Raw genomic sequence first — 19,773 nt, forward strand, 5'->3', positions numbered from 1 at the left:
ACTATTAGTCGTAGAAATTGGATTTCTAGTACAGTAACTCCTCACTTAATGTTGTAGTTATGTTCCTGAAAAATGCTACTTTAAGCGAAATGATGTTAAGCGAATCCAATTTCCCCGTAAGAATTAATGTAAATGGGGGGGGGTGTTAGGTTCCAGCCGGGGAGTGGGGTCGGGGCGTGGGGGGCTTGCCCCATTCTGCCTGCCCAGTGTTCCAGCTGGGGAGTGGGGTCGGGGTGTCGGGGGCTTGCCCACTCCCCAGCTGGAATACCGGGTGGGTGGAGCAGGGCAAGCCAAACAACCTTATAATGGAACATTGCGCGACTTTAAATGAGTATGTTCTCAAATAGATCAGCAACCTAATAATGAAACAATGTTAACCGGGACGACTTTAAGTGAGGAGTTACTGTACATACGCCTGCCACCTGGTCCTTGGTGTTAATTTGACAGTTCGCATATAGGCCTGATTCTCATTTTCACTAAGGCCTTTTTACACCACTTGGGCAATGTAAAGGGGCCTTAAAGATTACATGTACCTTAGTGCAAATGAGAATCAACTCCCTGGGGAACATACTCCTCCTCGCCTTTGTGAGCAGCTTCAGCAGCAAGGCTAAGACTGTGTGAGGGTCTGAGGCTTTACTGTTGTCTCCAGCACTCCCGGTGAGTTCTGCAGGGGAGAGCCGAGGCACAAGGTGGGGGAGGCAGGGGGGAACCGGGCACTGCTGTGCAGTACTTGTTTAAACCCATGTCAGATCCCCAGCCATAGGGGCACTTCCTTATGATTGGCAGTTTTAACCCAGGAGTAATCGAATTACCCCCTTCGCTACTGCTGCAAGAAATGGCGCATGCCTTGCAGCAGTTTCCTTGGGAGATGTCCTTTGCAATGAACCTAGGGTGACCAGATGTTCCGATTTTATAGGGACAGTCCTGATTTTTGGGTCTTTTTCTTATGTAGGCTCCTATTACCCCCCCCCCATCCCTGTCCCGATTTTTCACATTTGCTGTCTGGTCACCCTAAACCGAATGTTGCCGATTACAGGTGCGCTGGTCAGCACAGCATTTTTCAGGTGTATCTGCCTTCTCAGTCTGCACTGGAAGGGTTAACATGTAACCGCTGATCAGCACCCTCTTCCCCCCTCCCCTGCTCACTGTCCTGCTGCTTTGAAACACGATGTTTCTGAAAGCATCTGAATGCAAGGCCAAGTTCCTCCATGCCATCATATAACTCCATTCCCATCAGTGGATTTACACCACAGAGGAATTTGGCCCATGCTAGACACAGCCTTCCCACTAAATAAACTTGGTCTTTGTGTCTCATTGGTTTTTAACAGAGTAGCTGGGACTAACCTCAATGGACTCTCTCCTTATTTACACCACTGAGGAGAATCTGCCCCGCGGCCTCTCTGCTGTGGGAGAGGGGGGAGGGGGAGCCAATCCTAATAGAAGATTAAAGCTGCAAACATGCAAACTGCAGCAGAGAATAGCCGAGATGAATAAAATGCTGTCTCTGCATAGGTCATGTGAGTTTCCTTCCAATGGTTAATGTGGGAATGCTGGGGCTGTGACCCGCCATGTCATCCTGTACTGCTGACTGTGCCACCTAATCTGATAACAGATTGGGTGATTAGAGAGCTGGATGATGCAAATAGCTGTAGTTATGGCAACAGGGAGAAAGGCCACAGCCCTTATGAGAGGTGTGTTTATAGCAGCAGCACTGCTGGAGCTTTAGGATTGAGATATCTGGATAACAGGTGTTCTGTAGATGAATGAAATTAATAACCGGTAATAATAATTAGTCATTATTTTATTCCATCAGAATATGTTACTGCTCTCCAGCCTGCTGTTTTGCAATACTCCTAGCACTGCAGCTTCCTGTCACACATGCTGATGCTTTATTTAGAAGTTGATGTTTTAGTTCTGATCAGCTAAATTCTTCAGCTGCTCTTAGTTAATAGCACATTTCCAGGAGGCTTTGCAAGTTTTAAAGTCAGGACTTTGTTACTTTGTAATGAACTGATGTCTGTCTGTCTGTCTCTTTCTTGGAACTGCTCAGCTGGCTGTCAGAAGCCCTATACTGCTATCAGTTAATGGTGATTTTCCATTGGCTAAAGTGGTAGAGACCTATTCTTTTGGCATTCTAACTCTGCTGTCCCTGTGAAGTTTCTAATGACCCTGCTGTGTCACATTGACAATAGAGAAATCATGGATAGCCAAAGGTTTGTTACATTTTAATCAGGTTAAGTTTCACTTTGAACAATTTAATCAATAAACTTAGCTATTTTTTAATTAATTTATTTGAAATTATTCAATGAATAATATTTATGAAAATATTTCAGCCTATGGATAGCTTGCAGTATCTTTTCACCCACTCACCAGTGGCGTGTGTGTGTGTGTGTATTTGGAAATCATTACTAAAACTTTGTGACTGATCACCTCAGTCAGATGGGGTTATTTTTTGTTTCTTGGTTGACTGCCTTAATCTCTTTTCAAACTACTTTTGCTTCAGCCCTAATTTATCACAAAACAAATTTAGGACCTACATTAAAAGAAACTTTACTCAAACTCAGTATTTGCTTTCTGTAGTCATTTGTGCAAACAACTTTGGTCATACCATTTTTGTGGTAACCCCACGCAGGAGAGTGGGGGTGATTTTTGTGTGTGTGTTGGGAGGAGTATCTTTATATTTTAATATCAATAAGAAAAGATTCCGGGATTTGTAGCCTGTTGTAGTAATTGAGCCTATGAATTTACTTGAATTGTAAGTTTAACTGTAAAAAGTGCTTTGCCATCATGGCCACCATCTCCTGTGACTTTGTCATCCTGATCCTGAGAGATGCCCTGACCAGACCAGAGAGGGACCCAGCTGATCCCGTGCTCCAGCTGAATCTCCGACAACATCTAGGATGAAATGGGATCGGACTTTGTCGACAAGAATAGCTCCAGTTCATCTCAACTAACTTCTCTTTTCCCCAAAAAGACATTTGCCACCACCTTCTAAGAGACTGAGGCCTGGTCTACACTACGGGTTTAGGTCGACTTTAGCAGCGTTAAATCGAATTAAGCCTGGACACGTCCACGCAACGAAGCCCTTTCTTTCGACTTAAAGGGCCCTTTAAACCGGTTTCTTTACACCACCTTCGACGAGGGGATTAGTGATAAAATCGGCCTTTGCGGGTCGGAATTGGGGTAGTGTGGACAGAATTCGACATTATTGGCCTCCGGGAGCTATACCACAGTGCTTCATTGTGACCGCTCTGGACAGCACTCTCAACTCAGATGCACTGACCAGGTAGACAGGAAAAGACCCGCGAACGTTTGAATTTCATTTCCTGTTTGCCCAGCGTGGAGAGCACAGGTGACCATGCAGAGCTCATCAGCACAGGTAACCGTGATGGAGTCCCAGGATCGCAAAAGAGCTCCAGCATGGACCGAACGGGAGGTACGGGATCTGCTCGCCATATGGGGAGATGAATCAGTGCTAGCTGAACTTCGTAGCAGTAAAAGAAATGGCAAAGTATTAGAAAAGGTCTCCAAGGCCATGAAGGACCGGGGCCATAACAGGGACACACAGCAGTGCTGCGTGAAAGTTAAGGAGCTACGGCAAGCCTACCACAAAGCCAGAGAAGCAAATGGAAGGTCCGGGGCAGAGCCGCAAACTTACCGCTTCTACGCGGAGCTGCATGCTATTTTAGGGGGTGCAGCCACCACTACCCCAACCGTGTGCTATGACTCCGTCAATGGAGAAACACACAGGGAAGACGGTTCGGGGAACAAGGAAGATGAGGATGGAGGTACTGTAGGTAGCTCACAGCAGCAAGGAAGCGGAGAAACCGGTTTCCCCAACAGCCAGGATATGTTTGTCACCCTGGACCTGGAACCAGTAACCCCCGAACTCACCCAAGACCCTCAGGGCACACAGGAGACCTCTGGTGAGTGTACCTTTGTAAATATTACACATGGTTTAAAAGCAAGCGTGTTTAATGATTAATGATTAATTTGCCCTGGCAATCGTGGCCAGTACATCTACTGGAAAAGTCTGTTAACGTGTATGGGGATGGAGCGGAAATCCTCCAGGGACATCTCCAGAAAGCTCTCCTTCATGTATTCCCAAAGCCTTTGCAAAAGGTTTCTGGGGAGGGCTGCCTTATCCCGTCCGCCATGGTAGGACACTTTACCACGCCAGGCCAGTAGCACGTAGTCTGGAATCATTGCATAACAAAGCATGGCAGTGTATGGTCCCGGTGTTTGCTGGCATGCAGACAATATCCATTCCTTATCTCTCTTTGTTATCCTCAGGAGAGTGATATCATTCACGGTCACCTGGTTGAAATGGGGTGATTTTATTAAGGGGACATTCAGAGGTGCCCGTTCCTGCTCTTCTGAACAGAAATGTTCCCCGCTGTTAACCACGCGGTGGGGGTAGGGGTGAAGTGATCATCCCAGAGAATCGTGTGTGTGTGTGTGTGTGGGGGGGGTGGTTTACTTGGGTTTGTGCCGCATGTTAACCCGGAAACCGCAGCCCCTCCTTTTACATTGGAAACCCATTTTAAATGGCCAACCCAATTCATCCTTGATATGGGAAATGCGCTGCTGTTTGAAACCTTTCCCGCATGTTAAGAAGGTTAAAAAAGCCAAAAGACTGTGGCTTACCATGGCTGCCTGCAAGCCGAAATATGTTGCCTGGGGCACTGCGTGAGTGATCTCTCATACCAAACCGGCAGGCAGAGGAAAAATGCGACCTTGTAACGAAAGAGTGTACCCATTGTTCTCTAAAATGTGTCTTTTTTAACCACCTCTCCCTTCTCCTCCACCAGCTGCAAATGTTTCTCCTTCGCAGAGGCTAGTGAACATTAGAAAGAGAAAACGGAGGACGCGGGACGATATGTTCACGGAGCTCCAGATGTCCTCCCGCGCTGATAGAGCACAGCAGAATGCGTGGAGGCAGTCAATGTCAGACATGAGAAAAGCACAATATGAACGAGAGGAGAGGTGGCGGGCTGAATGGCGGGATGAAAAGAGCAAGTGGCGGGCTGAAGACGATAGGTGGCGTCAGCTTGCAGACAGACGGCAAGAGTCAATGCTCCGTCTGCTGGAGCATCAAACTGATATGCTCCAGCATATGGTTGAGCTGCAGGAAAGGCAGCAGGAGCAGAGACCGCCGCTACAGCCCCTGTTTAACCAACAGCCCTCCTCCCCAAGTTCCATAGCCTCCTCACCCAGACGCCCAAGAACACGGTGGGGGGGCCTCCGGCCACCCAGTCACTCCACCCCAGATGATCGCCCAAGCATCAGAAGGCTGGCCTTCAATAAGAGTTAAAGTTTTAAAATGCAGTGTGTCCTTTTCCATCCCTCCTCCCCCACCCATCCCAGGCTACCTTGGCAATTATCCCCCTACTTGTGTGAGGAATTAATAAAGAATGCATGAATGTGAAAAAACAATGACTTTATTGCCTCTGCAAGCGGTGCCCGAAGTGGGGAGGGGAGGGTGGGGTGGGGTGGTTGGTTTACAGGGAAGTAGAGTGAACCGGGTCGGGGGGGGGGGTTGGAGGGTTCATCAAGGAGAAACAAACTGAAGTTTCACACAGTAGCCTGGCCAGTCACAAAACTCGTTTTCAAAGCTTCTCTGATGCGCACCGCGCCCTGCTGTGCTCCTCTAACCGCCCGGGTGTCTGGCTGTGCGTAATCAGCGGCCAGGCGAGTTGCCTCAACCTCCCACCCCGCCATAAATGTCTCCCCCTTACTCTCACGGATATTGTGGAGCGCACAGCAAGCAGCAATAACAATGGGGATATTCTTTTCGCTGAGGTCTGAGCGAGTCAGTAAGCTGCGCCAGCGCGCTTTTAAACGTCCAAATGCACATTCCACCACCATTCGGCACTTGCTCAGCCTATAGTTGAACAGGTCCTGACTACTGTCCAGGCTGCCTGTGTACGGCTTCATGAGCCATGGCATTAAGGGGTAGGCTGGGTCCCCAAGGATCACGATAGGCATTTCAACATCCCCAACGGTTATTTTCTGGTCCGGGAAGAAAGTCCCTTCCTCCAGCTTTCGAAACAGACCAGAGTGCCTGAAGACGCGAGCATCATGTACCTTTCCCGGCCATCCCACGTTGATGTTGGTGAAACGTCCCTTGTGATCCACCAGGGCTTGCAGCAGCATTGAAAAATACCCCTTGCGGTTTATGTACTCAGTGGCTTGGTGCTCCGGTGCCAAGATAGGGATATGGGTTCCGTCTATGGCCCCACCACAGTTTGGGAATCCCATTTCAGCAAAACCATCCACTATTGCCTGCACGTTGCCAGAGTCACTACCCTTGATATCACCAGGTCTTTCATTGCCCTGGCAACTTGGATCACAGCAGCCCCCACCGTAGATTTGCCCACTCCAAATTGATTCCCGAGTGACCGGTAGCTGTCTGGCGTTGCAAGCTTCCACAGGGCTATCGCCACTCGCTTCTCAACTGTGAGGGCTGCTCTCATCCTGGTATTCTGGCGTTTCAGGGCAGGGGAAAGCAAGTCACAAAGTTCCATGAAAGTGCCCTTACACATGCGAAAGTTTCGCAGCCACTGGGAATCGTCCCACACCTGCAGCACGATGCGGTCCCACCAGTCTGTGCTTGTTTCCCGGGCCCAGAATCGGCGTTCCATGCCATGAACCTGCCCCAGTGACACCATGATTTCCACATTGCTGGGGCCTGTGCCTTGTGAGAGGTCTATGTCCATGTCAATTTCCACATCACTCCCTTCGCCGCGCTGCAATCGCCTCCTCGGCTGATCTGGGTTTCGCCTTGGCATGTCCTGGCTCTGCATATACTCCAGGACAATGCGCGTGGTGTTCATAGTGCTCATAATTGCCGCGGTGATCTGAGCGGGCTCCATGATCTCAGTGCTAGCTATGGCGCCTGGTCTGAAAAAAGGCGCGAAACTAGTATCTGACGGACCAGGGGAAGGAGGGAGGGCGGGCCAAGTGACGACATGGCGTACAGGTACAGGGAATTAAAATCAAGAAAGGTGGCTGTGCATCAGGGAGAAACACAAACAACTGTCACACAGAATGGTCCCCCCAAAGATTAAACTGAAAACCCTGGGTTTAGCAGGCCGTTGATTTGACGGAGGGAGGGGGAAGCAAATGAATACAGAACAAATCTATTTTTTACATCTTAAGACGATGGTGCAGCGTGACTGATAGCCCTCGGCATCTTTCTGGGTGCTTGGCAGCAAATACTGGGCGCTTGGCAGTTAGTGTATTACGATGGCCTTCAGGCCTATTGCACAATCTGCTGCTCAGGGAACATTCTGCTAATGTGCGATGATCCAACTTGTAATAGGACGGTTACCAGTCGTAATACACCATCTACTGCCAAAAGGCAAGGGGCTGGTGCAATGCAGCCCTATGGCTGCCAGCCCCACAGCTGCCAGCACCCAGATCGCCGATGAAGGCTACCAGTCTACTGCACCGTCTACCGCCAAAAGGCAGTTAGCTGCTGCTGCTGTGTAGCAATGCAGTCCCACGTCTGCCGGCACCCAGATGACATATGGTGACGGTGAGCTGAGCGGGCTCCATGCTTGCCGTGGTATGTTGTCTGCACAGGTAACCCAGGTAAAAAGGCGCGAATCTATTGTCTGCCGTTGCTGTGACGGAGGGGGAGGGGCCTGACGACATGTACCCAGAACCTCCCGCGACACTGTTTTGCATCATCCGGGCATTGGGATCTCAACCCAGAATTCCAATGGGCGGCGGAGACTGCGGGAACTGTGGGATAGCTGTGGGATAGCTACCCATAGTGCAATGCTCCGGAAGTCGACGCTAGCCTCGGTACTGTGGACGCGGTCCGCCGACTAGAGCACTTAGACCATTTTATGTGGGGACACACACAATCGGCTGTATACAACCGATTTCTATAAAACCGGCTTCTATAAATTCGAACTAATTTCGTAGTGTAGACATACCCTTAGAAACAAAGTGATTTCCCCCTACCCCTGCCCTTCTTAAAAACTCTTTCCAGCTCAAGGGAAAGGGAGCAAGGGACGTTGTTAAAATGAAAGCCTTATCAATACTTTACATTTCAAACGCTTTAACTGTTTCTCCTTTTATTTATCTTTAATCAAAGGTTAAAGGATTTTTGATAGTGTGCACGAAGCAAACTAAAGCTTCTGTAGGCCAACCCTGGTTTAACATTAACCAGTGACTGTGTTATGTTAACATCTTTTGGTCCATTTATTCCATCTAAACTAATACAACATTTCTGACAGCCGGTGTGGGGCCTGGAGGGTTAATACAGACTTAGAAGCTAACACCTTGGCAAACAAACAATTGTTTTCAAAGTTAGTGTTAAACGAAAAACAATGGTATTTAAATCCTTAAATATTCTGGTCTTTTTTGAAAAAAGCATGCAAAGCAAACTGTTTTTTTGTTTGTTAAAAAAGTTAGCTTTAAAACAATGGTTAACGTTTTAAAATGACAAAGTATTTTTAAGAAAAAGCAAAAGTAGTAAAAATTAAGTGTTTTTAATTAAGTTGCTAAATCAGACTGGCTCTCTTGTTAACAAAATGCTAGCTTATACCAGGGCTGCTGCTGCATTAGCTATAAATTAAACTTCAAACCACCAAAAGGAAGAGTTGTTGCAACACCAAACATTTTGTAATTGTTTTGTTTTTAAAATGTTGCGCAATGTTTTTGTTCTGTTTTGTTGTTTGTTTGATCTGTGCATGTGAGACGGCAGAATGCTAGTGTGGCAGGTTAGCTTTCCTGTAAGCGGCTAAGTTGCTACGATGGCCATTTTGTCCTCTCAGATGTTGGTGGTAAAGGTAGTGGGCAAGGTCTGTTAGACTAAAAATGCCTGCAAATCTTTACTGCCTTTGAGTGTTGCAAATGGCTCATAAATGCAAAACTCGTTCCAAAAGAACTTTGCTTTTTTTTTTTTTTTTTTTTTTTTTTTTTTAAAGAAAGCACCACACTTAAATAAAAATTGTTTCTCCAGGTAAGCAAACTTAACTGTTGGTGCATACAGTTTTTCTGGTTGGTGTAAATTGTACAGCTTTAACTGTGTAAGCAGCAAAAAAGGGGAAAGCTTCCCCTCCCCCCCCTCCCCCGCCATCTTTACCCATCTTGAGTGTACAGCCAAAGACACAAGATCTAGGTTGTACTTTAACATGTTGCAAACATATAACAACAGCAGTTTTAAGTTTTGTTTTAGCTACAAATGTAGTGAAATGTAAGTTCTTACACTTTTTAGATGTTAATGAAACTTACCTGTAACTTTTGTAATACTTAATCAAGTAAAACTTATAAACCCAATTTTAAAATAATTGTACAAACCTTAAAATATAACCAAATACATTTTACCTTTCCTCTAAATGACTAAACTAAATTTTTTTTCTTTGTAACTGTAACTTTATGAAAAAATATCCAATCCTAGGTGGAATTGGCTCATGGGAGCGATTATGTTGTAATAATTTGGCCTACAAATTTACTTTAATTGTAAATTCAACCATAAAAAGTGATTGTAGCTTCATAAAATGTCTCAATAACCCATAACGACAAATGTTAAAGGTTAACGGTACAAAAGGGAGACCAAAAAAACCCCTGAATTAGTTCAAGCAAAAAGGCTTACTACTGTAACTCAAGGAATGTGTTAAAATCATGCTAAGAAAACAATGAATAAAATTTAAACAAAATAGTATCAAAAACTAAGCTTAATCAGTAAACAAAATAATAAAGGAATGGGCTATTCCCTCCTCCCTTCTCTTTGTAAGTCCTTAATTTTTTTAAAGAAAGTCTTTAACTACTAAAACAAGCTTCACCGTCATGGCTACCACCCATACTGTCTGCTAAAACCCTGGGGGCCTTTGTCATCCTGATCCTAAAAATGTCCTAACCAAACTGGGCAAAAGAAGAAAGACCCAGATGACATTGCCACCTTTTCTAGCTCCAGCTATGTTCCATACACCGTCTAAAATAAAAACCTACTTAAACAATAGCAGCATCAGCTCATCTCAACTAACTTCTTTTCTTCCCCTCCCCCAAAAGACAGTACTTGCCAATCTTTAATATGAGCTAAAAATGGTCGGTTAAGAATATTTTTCCTTCTTAAAAACTCTCCAGCTCCAAAAAAGGGCAATTTTTTTTTGCCCCCCAAGCCTTATTTTATACTTTACATTGCAAGCGCGTTAATTATTTTTCCTTTATCTTTCTTTAAATTGTTGTAATTTATTATTAACATTAGCCATAATATTAAACCTAAACCTAAAACCTCTATATGCCAAACCTTGTTTAATATTAATCTGTATCTAAATTATATGAACACCTTTAGCCCATTTATTCCAGCTATACTAATAGACAAGCTTTGTGGCACATGCTGTTGAAGTATTTTACAGAGCACCATGAGCACGATGACCGATCTGGAGGATCAGAGGAGGGAGGGGGCAGGTCAGCCAGTGAACTGGCTGCACAGTGCAGCAGACCAGGCTGCGAGGTCATGCAATGAGTGAGCAAGCAAGATGTCTGTCTGCTGGGTGGGAGGTGGGGCCAGTCAAGCCTGAACCTCAGACTAAAGTAGTCACCTCAGGGCAAGGCATGTCAGGCCACCAACTGGCTGAAGCCCTCTGTTGGTTGCTGGCAGATTTTCTCCATCATTGGCTTCTCTGTGTCACTTCCCTTCTCCCTAAGTCTGATTGTCACACCTATCCCATGTCGTTTCCTTGGGCAGGTCTCTCTCCTTGTGCCCTTCTTGTGCTCTGCCCTGTCCTTGTTGCCGTGTTTGAGTGTTTTCTGTTACCTCTGAGACTGTCGTGTCATCCTACAACCAGTCAGCACTGAGAGCAGGATGTAGTCACCTGCCAGGGAGCAAGGACACCAAATGCACCCATTCCCAGCTAGGAAAGTATAACCAAGCAATTCAGCCTTTTCTTGCCTCCTCGTGCTATGGGCCCTGAGCTGGAGCCCCCACTTGATGTGCCTTTTTCCTCTTCCTGCTGCTTGCTCCTTAGAAGCAGGGAAGAAAGGAAGAGGGAAGTGTAGAAGAGAGTCTCACCCACCCACAGCCTCAAGACTATGGCGCATGCAGAAGCTTCCTTTGAGACATGGCAGTATCCTCAAACTTCCTTTCTTCAGTTCTGCTTGTGTTCTCATGCACGGCATCAGTGTACAGGTACCCAACGAGGGACCACTGATCCAGCTCCCAAGCTCCTGGAAGAGGCTATTTTATTATCATGAAGGAGGTGGGAGTAGCACATCCAGGTGAAGTTCTGATTTAAAAAGGCCATCCTCCCCTCTTATGAGAAGTGGTGTGCTCCAGTGACCAGGGCATTGGATTGGGATGCCAGAGGACTTGGGGTCTAGTCCCAGCTCTGTTACTAGTCTGCTATGTGACCGTGGGCATTTCACTCGACCTTTTGTGTGCCTCAGTTTCTCCATCTAAAATCCACGGATAATGATACTTCCTTTGTAAAGTGCACGGAGAGCTGTTGATTGTTATGGTAAAGCCATAACTTCTGTGCACAAGGTATGCTTTTGGGTACCCTAGAACTTCCTTTTCTGATTGGACTTCCAGGATGCCCACTTACTGCATATGGGGGAATCCTTCTATCTGTGCATTTTCCTTAGAGAAAGGGACAGCCATTTCTAGGTTCTGCCCTTAGGATTAACTCCAGGATCTAGACTAGGGTGACCAGACAGCAAGTGTGAAAAATCAGGACAGGGGGTGGGGGGTAATTGGAGCCTATATAAGAAAAAGACCCAACAATCGGGGCTGTCCCTATAAAATAGAGACATCTGGTCACCCTAATCTAGACTCTTTAGTGATAAATGTCTGCATCAGGAAGAGTGCACATTTATTCTGAATGGGATAATCTATTTGTTCCAGCAGGCATTTTCACCAGTCTAGTACGAGACGGGGATAGAGTGTTACAGCCAACTGAGCATGACAATATCTGACTATGACTTCCCACCAGAGAGAGGATTCCCACCTGCTGCATATTGCCTAAGGCCCTAATGTTTTGGACCCTGGGAATCTGATTGTGCCTGCCAGATCTGGACAGCTAAATCTCCCTTGCCCTAGAGAGTGAAGGGTGTAGTTTCTTCAGGAAGGATCTCCCATAGACAGAGCACATTGCTTGGCTAGGAGCAAGATTGCACGATTGGTATGTAAGAGAGAATCCAGAAGAACTCTTTAAAATGCCCTTCCAGAAGGAGAAATGGCAGTGAGGGAAGTCTTCTGACTGCATCTCTGCCTATTGATTTTTGTGGGGTTCAAGAAGGGACTTAAATTTGGCACCTTGAATGCCCAAGTTGTGACATCCACTGGACTGAGCTCTCTTCAGCTGTGTATGGAGGTATGGGGGCCACCTCCACTCCCAGAGCTGTTGGCTGTAGAATGAGGAGGAGGGGGAAATGAGAGATGTATGACCAGAAAGAATAACTTAGTGTTCATTGTACTTGTCATAGTCATCGTCTTCCCAATCCCTCTGGCCAGTTTGTTCGTGGAGCACAGGATTTGCCACGCTGCAATAGGCCATCTTCTTGTCCACACTCCTGCTTTTGGCAGTGATCAAAATTTGATGCTGAAGAGAGAGGTGCAAAACCTTCCACCATGTACTTAGCCAACTGTGCAGGATAAGGTCCTTCCTACAGATGGGACCCACCATTCAAGGAAGAGGTAGGAAAAGAGTGTGGCTCTGGACTGTATTTACCTTAAATGACAGTCTTTTTTGCCTTCTTGCTTCCTGGGAGGAAGAGACAATTCTACTGACTGGCTGTAGGATGGGGGAAGAGAACAACCATAACAAATGCGATTACTAGTAGGTAATTCTTTCTGTGTTTTCCTCCTTAGTTTTCTGTTTTTTATGTTAACCCCTTTGTTTCTGTCCTTTTTTTTTTTTTTTTTGGTTGGAAAACACACAAATGGCTTGTTCTATGTTTTGCTTCACCATATTTTTTTTCATGTTCCTATTATAAGACACAGGTAGTTTAAATAAAACAAAACAAAAAGAAAGTAACTAAAGAAATCCTCCTTTCACATGTTTAGTATTAAGTCAAGCTGGTTGATATGTTTTCATTTAAATGTTTTTTATGAAAGAAAATTTTTCATGGGAACAAATAATGAGACCTGGGTTCTAGTTCCACCTCTTGCCAGTGGTCCGCTGGGTGACCACTCTGTGCCTTAGTTTCCCCACTGCAAAATGAGGATAATGATACTGACTTCCTTTGTAAAGCATTTTGAGATCTGCTGATGAAAAGTGCTAGATAAGAGATAGGAATTATGATAATTAATGTTTTCCCTATTTTAAACTATACACACATTATTCTCAAGGAACGGCAATTACTTTACCAATAAATATTACTGTCAATGACTACATATATTTTCTGTTGTCGATAACGCTTACCACTCACAGTGTTTTTCACCAATTGATCTCAAAGCAGTTTACAAATGTGGGTAAGCATTATCCTTCTCCATTTAGTCTCATGCTGAATCAGCGCACAGCTGAGAAAAGAACCCTGGAGTCCTGACTCCTAGCTTGCTCACCGGATCATGGGGCACGTTTAATAGTATCTACATTTAAAAAAAATTAGAAACTGAAATAAGGATAAAAAGACTAATATAAAAATAATTGAAAAAAATCCCTGGATTAGATTTCAGGTTGATGGTGTATGACGAACTAGGATTTTCTTTAGATGCGTATATTTTGCTTGTTTGTTAAGTCAGTTAAGGATGTGTCCTTTACTTTTCATTTCATTGGTCTTTTAAATGTTTTTTGGGGGTAGGGGCTGGAAGTGGTGTGATAACATTATCATTACTTAGTGATCCAGACCATAGTGAATTGCATGTGTGTGAAATTTTCTTTTTGTTTGTGTATGTGTGTTTGTTTTTATCTTGGCTAAACTCTCTGGGTTAGATTGGCGTAACTCCATTGACTCCAATAGTAGTACATACCCACTGGTTTCAGCAGAGCTTTGCCAAAATATTCTAGCTGAGTCTGGCCCATGAGCCACAAAAGGTTAATTTTGTGACTCATTTTATTAGCAATGATTCAGGGGGTTTCCTGGCCTTGTATAAAACAAGTCATGTAATGAGTCTTAGCGGCAGGATAGAAATACTCTATTATTGTGGTTTTGGAAGATTATTCGTGCGTTAGTGGATTTGGAATATGATTGTTACAATAACCAATAGGCGCATGAAAGGTTTGAGTCTGTTTAAAATATCCATTTACAAATGAGTTGTTGCAGCAGGCCTGCCTGAACTAGCCTCCACCATCCATGTGTTTTGCTGTTTGGTGAGGGAGAGCATTTTTGGAAGAGTTGGGCAAGAACTGCAGAAAAATAGAGGTCCAGCGGTTAGGATGCTTGTCTAGTACTTTGGGGATTTGGGTTCAAAGCTCTGCTCTGCCACAAAACCTCCTGTATCACTTAGTCTCTCTGTGTTTGTTCCCCATCTCTAAAATGGGCATAGCAGCACGGCCTTACCTCACAGAGGTGTTGTTATGATAAATATACTGATGATTGGGAGGCACTCATACTTCAATAATGGGGACCATATAAGTACCTAGGACGTTTAGATAGCTAGAAACATTATTCAAATAACCGTCCCTCACTCCCAGATTCACTTTGACCACTCAAGCAAATCTGTATTCACTACAGCTGGTCAACATTTTCTGAGTTTTCATCTTTTTGACAAAAAATTTCATACATTTATTTTAAATGAATAAATTCACATATTTGGAAGATGGTTTCAACCAGCTAAAGAGCTGGTTGGAGCTTTTTATTTTAAAATATTCATCACATCAATAAAACCCTTTTTTTCCCTTTTAAAATCGCAGTAAAATTTTTTGAAAAAAAATCCACATTTGTTGTGTTTGGTTTTTTTTTTTTTTTTTTTTTTTTTTTTTTTTTTTTTTTTGACCCAGAGTAGTATTCACACCAGAAGTGTTTACTGGCCCTCTTGAAAGCTCTTTGTGGATATAGGAATCATCCTGTCAACGAGAAGTAACAGCATCATGTGACTTTGGGTGATGAATCACCAGCTCAGGTAATGAACGCTGAATGGAATGTATTCCAAGGCAGTGCTTGTGATGAGATTAGTACATATAAACCATTTGTTGAACAATTCCCAATTTGCTCTTGGCTATCAGAGCAAAGGTCTGGAGAACCAGAACCAGAAAAGGAAAATACCTGACAAATGAACCCATAAATACACATTTGTCTCTCTAGGAGTTAATACCCACTTCAAACACTGCCCAATAGCAATTCAGTCCTGCACCAACTGAGATTCATTTCCCCACTGAGTTTAAAGCAAAATTCCCATTGATTTTAACACGAACATGGTCAGGTCCTGAAGTTGGTATAGTGGAAAGGAACATGGTGTAATGGTTAAAACAAAGGATTTGGCATCAGATCAACTATTTCAGGCTCTGCCACTAACTCATTATATGACCTTGAGCTAGTTACCATAACCTTTGTGCCTCAGTTTCCCCATCTGTAAATTGGGGATCATAATACTGCCCTAACTTTGCAGATTGCTTTGAGAGCCTTAGATGAAAGAGACTATTTAAGAGCAAATTATTCCTGTAAACTCTCAGCAGATATTAGCACAGCCAAAGTTGATTTACTTGGTATTAACTGGGCAATGCTACAGGCCAAATAAGATATTAAAGAGGGAAAAACTGTAAACAGTGCAGTATGTTATTACTTTCAAAGCTTTGCTGCAGATTTAAAGCCTTCAGGGACATTAGCAACATGTCCTGGCTTCACCGCTGAAGGGCAATGTTCATGCGTTGGTTATTTAGAGGATATTCCAAAAGGTAAACAATAAATCATCCAATAATTATACCACTGCTCTAATTATGTATGAGCACCACTGCTTTGAGGAGGGGGTGGGGAGAGGATGAGTGTGTATATATAGATGTCTTTGCTGTTTGTTCAGGAAGGCACTTGCGATAGGCCATGCTGGTTTTGTTTGGATTGCATAAGCTTTAATCTAAAGTTAGAGATGTTTTTAGTTGATCTGTGTTAATGTTGGGTGGGAATTAACATGCATAAGAGAAGATCATGTGACCTCTCCCCCTTTTCCATCGCTTTATCGGATTCCTGCCAAAGCACAGTGGCTAGAGGCTAGCTGGGCTGGGCTGGAATCACACAACCCAGAGAGCGAGATGCCAGCGATCTCAGTCCTTTACAGAGGCGCCGTCATTATTAGCAGGTAATACCTCTGAGCAGCAAAACTGATGAAAAATGTGTGGCCGGTCAGAAGAAGGAAAGGAGACTGTGTGGTTGGGCTGGGGTGTTTAAGAGCCTCCTTGGGGAAATACAAAATTCCTGTCCGTGCTATTGATATTTAATGTCCAATCTCATATCAACTGGGCAAGAGGAAGGGAGGATTCCTTTGGTTTCCACAGAAACGTGATTCGGGGGGGGGAGGGGGAAGGATTGTGTGTCTGCTTCAGAAAGGGCTCAGACAGTGATGCAGGCTGAGAAAATCAGAAGTGCCTCCCTTAGGATAAGGGGGAAGACTTGTATTGTCCTGTCCTGGAATATCTCCTGGCCCTTGGTACCTTTCCAGGACTTTGGTTTTTTTCTCTCCAAGCTATGAGTGACTGTGTGCTCAGGATGAAGTAACGTATAATGGCATGATAAGTGAAAGGGCTAAGGGTTATTAAATTGGAATGAGCATAAAAACTTCCAGTGAAATGCTATTCTGAATAATGAGTTCTTTTGTTTGACTGCCTGCTCTCTTGGGGAAGGTTTCCTTCCTATTCCTGAAGTCCCAGCACTGCATAGGAAGTGATTAAGAACAGAAGACTTTTTGGAAGTCCTGCACACCTAGTATGAGACTGTCTTGTGCTCAGGATTATTTGCTCCGAAATCAGTCCTCTCTGCTCCTTTGCTATGTGTTTTGTATGATTAGAAAACTTGTTCCCTCCAATGTTAACGCTGTGTGTGTTTGGGTTTTTGTTAATTTAGTCCATTGTTGGGGGGATCAGATTTAGGGAACATTTTGGGGGTAATCGGCTAGTCACCTGTTTTATGAAACCCCTATCCTGACATTACATTTGAGTTTGGGTTAAAACTCAGTTTCCTGTTAATAACATGGTTTCTTCAGGCACGTATCCAGGTAACTCTGCAAAATTCTGCGTAGTAACTTCAATATACTTAATTAGGGCCACACATTCTGCTGAAGTAAATTGGTGTAGCTCCATTGACTGATTTACACTAGCTGAGAAATTGGCCCTAGATGTTTATCTAATGCCTTGAATATGTAAAATATTATATAAATATTAAGTATGATTAATATGAAACTGAAGTAGGAGGGATGAAGATTTTTTTGATTGGAAGGTAAAATTTGATCAGAGACTTCGTCTTGGATATTATGGTCTCTGAGGTGTAGTTTCGAGCTGCGTGAAGGTACTTAGTTGGGATTTAAATCTTGGATGTCCCTACAGGCTCTTCTGGAAAAATGCAGGGTTACTCCTCCCATAAACTGTTGCGTTTAGATCCGTTTAACAGGCTCTGCTGTATCCACTTCCATGTTATTGCTGAGACCAAACCATGTCAAATCTTATGCTGAATCATGAAACTTGCATTTTTCCTCCAAGGTGAACTATGGGAACAGGAGAGTGCACGGCAAGAGGCTGAATTAGAGAGGACCTCAGAATTGGGTTTTCATCTAGAATATTTGGGCACTTTTGGCTTGTTAGGTTAAAGTCCACCCACTCCCATGTAACACTGCTGCTGTGAAAGTATCTCAAGGGGCCAGGAGAAGAAAAGGGACCATACTTGAATTCTAAACAGGGCTTTAGTGATCCAAATAAAAACCTGTATTTTTGAGGCAAGTTGAATCTAATACTCAGGCACTCTGCAGCCCCGAGTCGTCTTTAAATAAATAATTAAAGGGCAGAAATTTCAGAGGTCTTCAGCATTGGCCTAACTCTGCTCCCATTGAAGTCAGTCCCATCCCAAATGTCTCTCAAAAGCCTTCATGGTGGGAACTTGAGCTCGGTGGTGCCTCAGGATGGGAATTTGTCTATCCTAATCTCTTGTAGTGCAATATATTGGTGTAGCACTGTCGATGTCAGGGGACTGGATGATGGTGTGCTAATGTGACCTTATTTATATCTATGCTGAAATGTCCGAAAGGCTGGATCTCTACCTCTGTGCCTGGGAGGAAGTCAGAGGCACTATGGAACATGGCCTCTTGATACTTCCCAAGTGTTTGAAGTTACATTGTTAATAAGTTTTCTGTTTTTACTTAATATTGCGACCCACTTATTTGCTTGGGTGTCGTAGGGTGGGAGTCCCAGACTCTGGAGGTCTAGAGCATCTGTTTTTTGACTAGAGATGGCCGGAATGTTTTCGCTAAAATGAAATGTCAGCAAAACATGCCGTTTCATCCGAGCCAAAACATTTTGCTGAGAGAGATTGGTTTCCATGAAATCATAGACTCACAGGACTGGAAGGGACCTCGAGAGGTCATCTAGTCCAGTCCCCTGCACTCAAGGCAGGACTAAGTATTATCTAGACCAGTGATTCTCAAACTAGGGCGGCTGCTTGTTCAGGGAAAGCCCCTGGTGGGCCATGCTGGTTTGTTTACCTGCTGCGTCCACAGGTTCGGCTGATTGTGGCTTCCACTGGCCGCAGTTTGCTGCTCCAGGCCAATGGGGGTTGCAGGAAGTGGTGCGGGCCAAGGGATGTGCTGGCCACCCTTCCCGCAGCCCCCATTGGCCTGGAGCAGCAAACCGCGGCCAGTGGGAGCCGTGATTGGCTGAACTTGTGGATGCGGCAGGTAAACAAACTGGCCCGGCCCGCCAGGGGCTTTCCCTGCACAAGCGGCGGCCCTAGTTTGAGAACCACTGATCTAGACCATCCCTGACAGGTGTTTGTCCAACCTGCTCTGAAAAATCCCCAATGATGGAGATTCCACAACCTCCCTAGGCAATTTATTCCAGTGCTTAACCACTCTGACAGGAAGTTTTTCCTCATGTCCAACCTAAATCGCCCTTGCTGCAATTTAAGCCCATTGCTTCTTGTCCTATCCTGAGAGGTTAAGAAGAACAGTCCCTCCTTCTTGTAACAACCTTTTATGTACTTGAAAACTGTTACCATGGCCCTTATCAGTCTTCTCTTCTCCAGACTAAACAAACCCAGTTTTTTCAATCTTCCCTCATAGGTCATGTTTTCTAGACCTTTAATCATTTTTGTTGCTCTTCTCTGGACTTCCTCCAATTTGTCCACATCTTTCCTTAAAAGTGGTGCCCAGAACTGGAAACAATACTCCAGTTGAGGCCTAATTGGCATAGAGTAGAGCAGAAGAATTACTTCTCGTGTCTTGCTTACAATACTCCTGCTTATATATCCCATAAAGATTCACTTTTTTTGCAGTAGTGTTACACTGTTGACTCATATTTAGCTTGTGATCCACTATGACCCCCAGATCCTTTTCTGCAGTACTCCTTCCTAGGCAGTCATTTCTCATTTTGTTGTTCCTTCCTAAGTGCAGTACTTTGCATTTGTCCTTCTTGAATTTCATCCTGTGTACTTCAGATCATTCCTCCAGTTTGTCCAGATCATTTTGAATTTTAATCCTATCTTCCAAAGAACTTGAAACCCCTCCCAGCTTGGTATTGTCTGCAAACTTTATAAGTGTTGCACCCCAAAATCCCACCTCTGACACCAGTGTGACCAAGTTCCTCCTCTATCTTGGTGGGTCCTGCGCTTATTGGCGGATTTTCTTGCCTCAGAGATTCACCATGTGGGTTGGGGAACAGCCCAGAGACCTTCCCCTCTGGA

The 19,773-nt window shown here is 44.5% G+C and overlaps 2 protein-coding genes across 2 annotated transcripts in view; both read left to right on the forward strand.

Annotated features, from left to right (window-relative positions):
- LOC103305755 (syntaxin-binding protein 4-like) overlaps nt 1–19,773 on the forward strand; it is a 115,080-nt gene that overhangs the window by 13,714 nt on the left and 81,593 nt on the right. The gene's annotated exons all lie outside the window — the stretch shown is intronic.
- Nucleotides 1,787–5,454, forward strand: LOC135974038 (PAX-interacting protein 1-like). Its single transcript, XM_065559916.1, has 2 exons — nt 1,787–3,926; nt 4,812–5,454. Exons 1-2 carry the CDS (start codon nt 3,359–3,361, stop codon nt 5,312–5,314), a joined length of 1,071 nt encoding a protein of 356 aa, XP_065415988.1. The 5' UTR covers nt 1,787–3,358; the 3' UTR covers nt 5,315–5,454.

Source organism: Chrysemys picta, chromosome 10, assembly GCF_011386835.1.
Source record: "Chrysemys picta bellii isolate R12L10 chromosome 10, ASM1138683v2, whole genome shotgun sequence".
NCBI lineage: Eukaryota > Metazoa > Chordata > Testudines > Emydidae > Chrysemys > Chrysemys picta.